A 9,792-nucleotide genomic window follows, 5' to 3' on the forward strand; every position below is an offset into this window, starting at 1 on the left:
ACAGGCAAGGGCATACTGATGTTACATGAAGTTATGGCTCCAAATACCAACGTTTGTCTTCCTTTGCCTTATTTTAGAAATGTATTTTCTGTGCTCTTTCCTTTCCGATAATTTTGCTGGGAAATCTTTTGCAGAATTGCCTTTAACTGGCACCTACGATGTGGCAGCCTCACCACCCCACCCTCCCCTAAGGCTCTGGTGGCTACCCTAGGAAATAGTTAAAGTTTAAGCAAAGGTTGCCCATGCTCAAGCAGAGAGGAAGGAATAAATGCACGACGATGAGGTAGATCGAAATTGGTACGCCTCATTGGCCAAGCTGTCGGATATTTCTAATGCATCTGAAGGCTTCGTTACTAAGAACCTGCTAAGTATCTTTAAAACCTTTGATCTGTAGTCAGTCTTAACGAAGGAGACAATTAATTAAAGGCGAGCAACCTGCAATAAAGTTGCATTGTGGTCAGTTTATATACACTGTCCAGAACTGGTTCACTGGAGTCATTGTCAATTAAAATCTTGCTGGAGTCCAGTTCATTATCATTTTGCCTCCTCCCTCACCTTGATCAATATATTTTGGTTGCTCCGTCTTGACAAACCTAACACAATGTCTATATCTATATGTCTCGCCATTCATTTTGCCAGCTGATTATGATTTATTTTTAGCCGCTACATACGGTTGGGCACTTTATTCAAGAGGCTTTGAGTTGTCATCCGTCTTTATTTTAAGGAGCTGCAATAATAAGACTTCTCTCTCTCTCTCTCTCTCTTTCTTTCTCTCCCCACCCCAGAGAAGATGTCAGTTGTGTATAATGAATGCACAATAAAAAACCGCATTCGCCTGCAAGTTGCATCCCAGCAGTGGCACCAGATGACAAACACAAACAAATGTGAAGTCCAGAATGACACCCTTTCTTTAGCTCATGCCAGGCACTGCGGCAGCAAGCAAGCGGAACAGCATTTAGGAGGAGGGGTCAAAGACTCCCCCTCCCCTTCGAACAGCATCCAATCGTATTTTTGTATATTTGTATGGCTATGAAAGTTGGATAGAAAAGGTCCGGGCTGAGTCAGACCAAAGGAACACCTTTCTCTTTTAACTTTCAGTCTAGCCAGTGACACAAATCTAAAAGTAAGCTTTACCAGTTGCCGCAGAGTTACTACATACTTTTGTTGCAAGTGAAATTCAAGGTGGATTCATCTGGCCTGTCCAGGTGAAATATCTTGAGGCATTTAGAAGGGCACAAAAAAGCATTTCAGTACAATGGAGTTCCAAGCATAAAACAGGTTCTTGGCCCTCGAAGATTCACAGCACCAGCATCTCTAAAAGGAGAAGTTTCTACAAATAAATTGTTGGGCCCTGTTAAAGTTTGACTTTGCTATTGTCAAACACTGCCCTGAACATGCCTAAAGATCTGTGACAACCAGAATAATAATGGCCACACAGGAATCCAAGAAACCATTCTGGTTCCCCTTCAAGAAGATTTCCAAGGAATCAGGAGCCTGATCCAAATAATTATAATAAGCGGCACTAACAGATGTTAGAGTAAACATCTGTTTGTAGAGAGGCATCTGGAAACCACAATTCGATGCACGCTCATCTATGAGCAATGATAGATCCAGACAGGCAGCTCAACTGATGCTTAATGGAGTGAAGCCATCATGAATTGGGAATGGTCTTGGCTTATGTGAGTTATTATGTCATACATATATAGCAGAATTTATTTGAGTTTGTGAGCTGCAATTTCTGGATGTGCTTGTGACACCACAAGAGTGAAACCAATGGCCGTAATGGAAACCTGGATCCCTCTCTTTGTGGCTGCACAACTTCCTCTGGTAGACTGAACCAAGGATGAGGGTCACTTTGCACCTCTAGGTCCACTATGAAGGCTGAACAAAGTGGTTTCTCTATCTGTGCAATTGAGCTCTTAAGCCAGAATCAACAAGTAGTAAGATGTGAAACATTTACCATGACCACAAGAAGCAACTGTAAAATCTCAAATCTAAACTCTGGTACAATTCACAGATACCTCCAGTTCAGGATAAAACTGTTGTTTGTCTGGAGTCAATGACTGGAAGTGAATGTACTGGACACTGAGGTCCAGCGCCGAGGGCCTTCTGGCGGTTCCCTCGCTGTGAGAAGCCAAGTTACAAGGAACCAGGCAGAGGGCCTTCTCGGTAGTGGCACCCGCCCTGTGGAATGCCCTCCCACCAGATGTCAAAGAGAACAACAACTACCAGACTTTTAGAAGACATCTGAAGGCAGCCCTGTTTAGGGAAGCTTTTAATGTTTAATAGGCTATTGTATTTTGTTGGAAGCCGCCCAGAGTGGCTGGGGAAACCCAGCCAGATGGGCGGGGTATAAATAATAACAATAACAATAACAATAACAATAACAATAACAATAACAATAATAATATACCCCTTTCCGAAGATTACCAAACTGTTGTTGTTGGCTCTCAGCTGATAAATATGGGATTCTAGCTCAACTGCTTTGGAGTCATAAGCCTCTCTGCAAGCATAAGTATTCATGGAGCACATTCAATTTCTAAAAGCAAAAGACGTCACAGCCTTCCAAACTACCACTTCCAAACCAGCATTGGGAAACATGACTGCACCTGTCAATGAATAACAGGTCAGAGTTCCTGTTACTTCTTCCACAGATGTCAGGAATGCCCTTGTCTCAGTGTTATCCAGTTCTCAATGGACTACCAACTAATTCTTGCCAACTTATTGCCACAGTCAACAAAAGTATGGTAACTCCCCCACACCCTTTTCATGGAAACTACTTTGCTGCATGTCAACAGCTTTCAGCAATGTTGAGTAAGTCACTGCAAACTTTCTTATACTTCTTATTCTCTGCATTATTGTTGTTACACTTTCCTCCCCTTGTAAAATCCTCAAAGGAGGAAACGATAGATTAAAAATCAATAATACAGAAAGGAAGTGTGATTAAAACAGCCCGAGACTTGTTATACTAAAATTAGCCCAGGAGCAAGTTAGATTAAAACAGAAAGACCCCCATCTTTCATCCTGGAGTCTAATAGGATTGTGCATCTACATATATCACTACAGAAAGTGTTTTGCAAAATCAGGGCCTAATCCTAAAGTCCTAGTTGATACCTTTCCTGAAGAATGGCTTCCCTAATTATCTTAAATGGAAAGATTTATATAGGAACAGGCCCTTCCTCAATATCCAAGTGCGAGGACACGAGAGGCCCAACATCTGTAGCCAATTGCTGCAGTGATTATGTCTCTAAAGTATTTATATTCACAATCAGAATTGTCATCCCTTGTTACATCCACAACCAAATGGTCTGAATATTCCTTCTTTTCCTTTGATCTCTTCAAGGTACAGGGAGGCAATTGTCCTGTTACCTGTCTCCTCTGACGTGCCCATGTTCTTCCGCCAATAAGAGACATTGGAATGTGGGCTATTGTGGAATAACAAAAAATAATTTGAATTTCTCCACATCTCTGAGTCAGAAAATATGTTTATGATATCCAAATAAAACACCAGAGAACATGCTTCAATTCATCTCCAAACTCCCTTAGAGCAATAGGCATAGCTCTCAATGTTGCCCCTTTTTAAAGGGAAATTCCCTTATTCCGAATAGGATTCCTCACAAGAAAAGGGAAAAGTTGACAGCTATGGTGCCAATAGGTCTTATGTGAGGGAGAAAATACGGGATAACTATTCATTAAAGTAGAAACTTTAAACAGACACACACACAGACACACACACACACACAGCATGCACCGGGATACCTTTAATATTACTAGAGTGATTAATGCAAGGGTGAGTAAGAATTCAACATTTATTTGGAATACTATCACAAATAGGTTTTACTTTTGGCAGGGTGAGGCAAGGAAGCTCTTCATTTGCCATTCTAAAAAACAAACAAACCCACATACTTCCACATTCATGGGTATTGCGATTGGAGAAGGAAAATGGATTATTATTCCTTTGTCATAAAACTAACCCACTGTGGTTTGTTGGTTTAACAGTTGGTTCTTTTTGGCTGCAGGTAGATTGCTACCCCCCTCCCACTTTGATGCTGTTTTGTGTGTGTATGTGTATTCCCTCTTTGAAACTCGATCTGGATTACAACCCAACTAAAGACTAAGCAGGTTGCTTTCAGTCACGCAAGCCTTATGTTTCAATTATGGAGGCATTTATTCAACACCTGTATTTAGCTGTGTCCCTTTCTGAGTACATTTTCATTTCCCCAAGTCTTTTTTTATCGCTCCGTACAGTGCATCTTAATTTAACAATCATTGCACTTCTAAATCTCACAGCTAACCTGAAAACTGATATTGCACTGAGGTTGAACAAAGCTTTAATTCACATCTGTCTCTCCCACTCTGGCTTCTCTCTAATAAAAGAGACTATTGTGAATTGGGTAATTTGTGGACTTATAAGACCAGGTGTTTTCGACTCCGAAAATGACCTATGTTTCTGAGAAGGGAAATAGACAACAGTTGAAATAAACTATTCTCCCCCTTATTACCTCTTTTTAGCTATGTATATTTACTGAATGTGAGGTTTCGCCTTTTATTGTGGGGGTGGGGGAGACACACACCCCACCATCTTGGTGATGGATAGTAACAATTTTCCATGAGCTGCATCGCTCAGATGAGACTTGAAAGGACACCCTATCTTTCAGGGTAATGGAGTCCTCAATGCTTATGATCCTTCTCACAACCCTGCTTTTAAAAGCCCATTAAACCCTGTGTATGTGTGTCTGTGTCTGCTAAATCTCACTACCAGATCTAGCCTGACTTCCTAAGGACTATCAAAAAACGATGGTATATCCCAGTTAAAAACGCACTGCGGGCCTTGGTTACGAATCAAGCATGGATAGGAAGAAATACTATTGAAAACCACTTGGGATGGTCCTGTTTTGATTTCATTCATTTATAAATATTCGGCTTAAATGCCACTTAATTGGCCTTAAATTATTTCCAAAGATAACACATTATAATATGTCTGTCCTGAGAGCACTAACCTTTATGCCTCTGAGTAATTCAGACCTAAAACTAAAACAGATGCCTCTGCTAAGCGTGAATTGGGTGGGGGAGTTGTGAATGAATTTGTTGTCAGTGCGTCTGATTAGCTAACTCGCTTTGTATGTTTGTATATGTTGCAAAAATGGGTGGGATGGCTTGAGCTGCCAAGACGTCTGCCTGTCAATGATCTAGATAAACTGTGAACAAAATCCCTGCAGGGGCTACCTTCCTCAAGTACTTTCCTGCCCCCTCAAAAAAACAAAAGGAAAAAGAGTACAGCGCTATGCCGATCTAAGCCGAATCAGCACTTGACACACAGATTATATTTTATCTGGAATTTGCATAGAACTACCAGATCTTAAATTTCATTTCACCTTCCTAGAACCTGAATGAGAAGGACAGATCTCTGGTGGGAGTTTTTCTGTGCATCTTTAAACTAGTTATGCCCATTTCTTTCTCTCTTACTATGCTGCTGACAATGGGACTTAATCCCCAGGAAGTGGACAGAGTCCCTTCTAATCTAGGAGCAAGCCCTGTTGAACTCAGTTGGACTTCCTTCTAAGAGGATCTGTTTGATTGCACGGCAAACTATCTATGTGAGACCTTTTAGCCAAGGCACAACAAAACCCAATGGTGTGCGTGCGTTCACACACAAACACAGCCACAACACTGCACTCTGAAGTAACTCGGTGGATTTCAGCACACTTACCTGCCCTGAATAAGTGACTGTAGTCTAATACGATGTTTAGAGGTTCATGGCAGGCTTCATAAACAAAGCCACTTCTCTCAATCATTCCATAAGCTATTTCAGTGAGAGACATACCTGCCTAGGGAGGTCTGCAAATAAGTACCGCTAGAGGTATTTGTCCCTGCCTCACCTATGGAAAGCATTTTCTTCCCACTACAGGATGTGAATGAGCAGAGAATAGTATAGCAACCAGAGCAGACGAAGGAAGGAAATTGTATGAATTCTTATGGTTGCATTAGTTTCTGATTTAAATGCAGTCATGAAAAGAGGGAGGCAGGGGGAAATGGTAAGATAAATATGATCCTATTTCTCCAAGCCCTGTCATGCTTTTTGACTTTCCACTAATTAACCAGCAATGGCAAGCAATTCCCCCCCCCTCACAAACACACACTAGGTAGCCAAAGGCACATTTTTATCAGGATTAGTGAGCAAATCTGTAACATCACAGAGGACTCTTCTCAGATGGGCTAAATCAGGCCAGGAGTTTCAGCCCTGGGTGCCTTTGGAAACCACAGTAAATCCTCCTGCCGTGCCATATGAATAATGAGAGGGATTGGGTTGGGTTGGCTGCTGTACGTTCCCCTCGCTGCTCTGAGAGATTAAAAAATGAACCTGGTTACTAAACAAGCTTGTACTTATGCAAATTGGCCTGAAGGGCTTATACCTTGACACTTGGACAGTCCTTATGATTCACCTTGAAATACAGTAAGATGCCGAGGAGTGAAAGTTAAGCATGCCTTGAGCAAGACTCTGCCCTAAAACTAAGCAACCCAGGGAAGGCAAACGCTTAACGGGGAGAGTGGGATGGAGATTCGCTGAATGAAAGAGGCGCAAGTTTTCTGGATTCTAACAAAGCCCATTTAGCTAGTTTCTCTGGCACTTCCTATCCCTTGAGGTCTGGGTGGGTTACACGAAGCACACAATAAAATAGCCTAAAACTAAAATCATGCTAAATAAATGATTTAAGAAACCTCCTTCATCGTTAAACTGTTAACATCTGACTACCCAAACCTAGACAAAAAAGGACAGGTATTATCTATTGGACTTTCATCTGTTCAGGACTCTTTGTCATAATTATAATATGTGTGCTTTCTTAAATGAAAATAAAAGAGCGATGAGCCAACCATTAAATAATAAAAAAGATCCTTGAATTACACACACATACTTCTCCTTCTTTCTTCCCTTTCAAGTAATCTCCTGATGTAGAATTTGTATTTACTTAGAAAAGCTTTATAAACTTTCCGTGCATCGATGGTAGTGGAGAACAACCACCACCCAGAAAACAACAACAGACATCGCCCAAAGGGGATGAAGCTACCCATCAAATCTACACCTCTCTTATTAAGCCTCAAGAACCCCACCTTCCAGAAAGCTTGAATGGATGGCAAAATAAGATTCTGGTTTGTAGTGACTGCAGAGGAGAGGGGGGGTGGCTGTAGTGATGGAAAGAAAGGCAGTTGTCAGTTGCCCCCCCCCCCAGTTTCTCCTGTGCAGCATCCTCTCTCCCTTTCCCTTCCCCCACCCCTTTGCAACATCAACTCTTCCTCTTTTAAAAATAACTTTCTATTTGCATAACCATCCCCTAGCGGATTGGGGGCATGAGGGGGGGGGATTCAAAACGTGCCATTAACTTTTTGAAGATTTACTGCTGGACACACACGGCTGGCTTAGCACGTTGGGAAGCATTTTTCTAGGATTTGAAGTGGGAAGGGAATTCTGACGGCTAGATCCCCAGCCCAGCCCCATGCACTTCTTCCACATTTTGGTTCTCCCTTATTGAAGTTTCCCATGTATTCTACATTATTACTATTACTATTTTTACCTCTTCTGAACCGAGAAGTGGAAAGGCAAACCCATAAGAGAAAAAGCAAACAGAGAAAACCCCGAGTGGAGCAAAGCAGTTCTTCCGCCGCCAGACTTTATCTACTTGCTTATGCCTAAACCAGTCCTTTAGGTCAATCGCATCCAACTTATTCACTTCAGTCCCACTTTTCAGGCAACGCGATCGATACACTGGCATGCCTTTCGCAAGCCCTCTCCTCACTCCCCACCCCCCAAACAAACATACACTTCCTCCCCTTTTGTGGTCTTTAAACTACACACCGAAGCATTGCAGGGGAAACCCGGGTGGAAGAAAGGAGAAGGGAAACGCTAGTGGACTTCCATCCCAAACCCCCGCGAGTGAGGAAAACAAGAAGCTGAAGAAAGGAGCAGACGGGTTCCACAGCACGGTTTCCCACCCCCCTACTCTATCCCTCCCCTCAAAAAAGGAAACTCTGATCACCGTCATTAAAAAGTTCCTGAGCTCCCCTCTCCGCTGCTGACCCAATGAGGTATACCCCCACACCCCCGTCTCCAGAAGTGGATGCCTGAACAGCCCACACATGCTTCGCTCCGGATGCATCGCTAAAAACCTCTTCTCCCCTCTCAGTAATTCTCCTCTCTTTATCTAGCTGGCTAAGTATACAGAGACACACAACATTGCCGATTTCTTTCTTCTTTGGGATTCCACGGTGAGGACTTCTTAGCAAAAGAGCAGAAAATCCTAACACCCGTTCCTTCGCTCTCTTCCTCTCCCCCCCCCCCCGCCCTATTAATTTCCCCTCTTTTCTAGGGTCCGCCGTTGTCTGGTCTGGGACCGGCTGCAAAATAACCACCACCTCCCTTTCTCCGCTTCCTTCCCGTCCACCCACCTACCCAACGCCTCTGTGTTTGGGCAGAGTCCGCGCAACCCAAATAGCAGCAGCTCGTTTCAGCACCACGAGCCGCTGGACAGCTCCGTCCATCGTTTCCCATACACCCTTATGGAGAGTTGCGGTCCCTCCCTTCGTTTCCCTGGTGGGCTACATTTGTGCTTAAACTTCCCCCACCCTGGAGATCAGTCGGATCTATAAGAGATCAGCCTTCCACCACCCCCACCTCCTCTCTTTATGGGCTTCCAACCTAGCAGGATCTGCCCCCCACCAGACCACCTCCTTCCCCGGACTCTCCCCTCCTCCAAGCCCCTGCGAATAAGGGGGAAAGTTAAGAAGCGGACCTCACCTTTGTGCATGCCAGTAAACCTGTCCTTCAGCACCGTCAGTTCATAGATCTTTCCGAACTCTTCAAAGAGAGGTTTCAGGTCCTTCTCGTCCAGGTTGCGAGGGATTTGCCCAATAAAGAGCTTGATGGCATCGTGGTCCTTCATGGGAATGGTGGATGTGTTCCCTGGACTGTGATTTAATCCGTTCATGTGCCCGTTGGTGTTGGGGTTAGTGTGGTTGCTACTGAGGCTGGGATTGTCTGCTTGTCCGTTTGCTAACGTGGCCATCTTTATATACATAGAGAAAAATCTTCTTTTCCTTTTTTTCCCACCCCCCCTCGCTTCCTCTGTTCCTCTCTCCCGCTCCCTCTTTCTCTCTCACACACACACTCCCTCTCTCTCTCGCACACATACACACTCTCACACAGGAACACACACACACACTCTCTCTCACACACACATTCACTCCACCCTCTCTCTCTCTCTCTCTCTCTCTCTCTCTCTCTCTCTCTCCCGCTCTCTCTCGCTCTCGCTCTCTAGGTCTGAACTGATTTTTTTTAATACATTGAACAGCCAGGATCTCTGTCCTTTCCGTTTAAACAGGCTGGATCGGTTCAAAATGCCAGTGAGGCTGGGGGGTAGGGGGCGGGAGGGAGGGGGAGAGGCGCGCGCGGGGGTGGGGAGGGACGGAGACCAGGGGGGAGGCGGGTGGGGGCTGGAGGGGCACTTTCTTTCGCTTTGGTTCCACCGAACCCCCTCGCCCCTCCTCTCACTTCACCCCCACCCCACCCCCACCCCCGTCTGCCTGCCCAGTGGTAGATTCCAGTCCTTGCCTTGGCTATAAATAGCGTCAGGCGCATGGTTCTTTGAGAGAGAGAGAGAGAGAGTCAATGTCTATTGTGGTAACCGAGCAAACGGGGAGCGGTTGCATTTTGCAGAAGCCAAGCGATTTTTCGTAATTTTTTTTCCTTAATATTTTTTTATGGGGGGTAGGGCCGCTCCCCCTTCTTTTTGCATTTCT

General features: G+C 44.3%; 1 protein-coding gene across 13 annotated transcripts in view; it reads right to left on the reverse strand.

Moving 5' to 3' along the window:
• CELF4 (CUGBP Elav-like family member 4) overlaps positions 1-9,389 on the reverse strand; it is an 815,176-nt gene extending 805,787 nt beyond the window's left edge. For 7 of the 13 annotated variants that reach the window (XM_082242033.1, XM_082242038.1, XM_082242032.1 and 4 more), the window contains exon 1: positions 8,792-9,389. In XM_082242033.1, coding sequence (XP_082098159.1) covers positions 8,792-9,071 — 280 coding nt within the window. In that variant the 5' untranslated portion in view covers positions 9,072-9,389. The remainder of the gene's footprint in view (positions 1-8,791) is intronic. The other 6 variants (XM_082242035.1, XM_082242040.1, XM_082242034.1 and 3 more) reach the window with 3 other exon arrangements.
• Positions 9,390-9,792: the final 403 nt, after the last annotated feature.

This window comes from Podarcis vaucheri (assembly GCF_965113315.1).
Source record: "Podarcis vaucheri genome assembly, chromosome: 11".
Classification (NCBI taxonomy): domain Eukaryota; kingdom Metazoa; phylum Chordata; class Lepidosauria; order Squamata; family Lacertidae; genus Podarcis; species Podarcis vaucheri.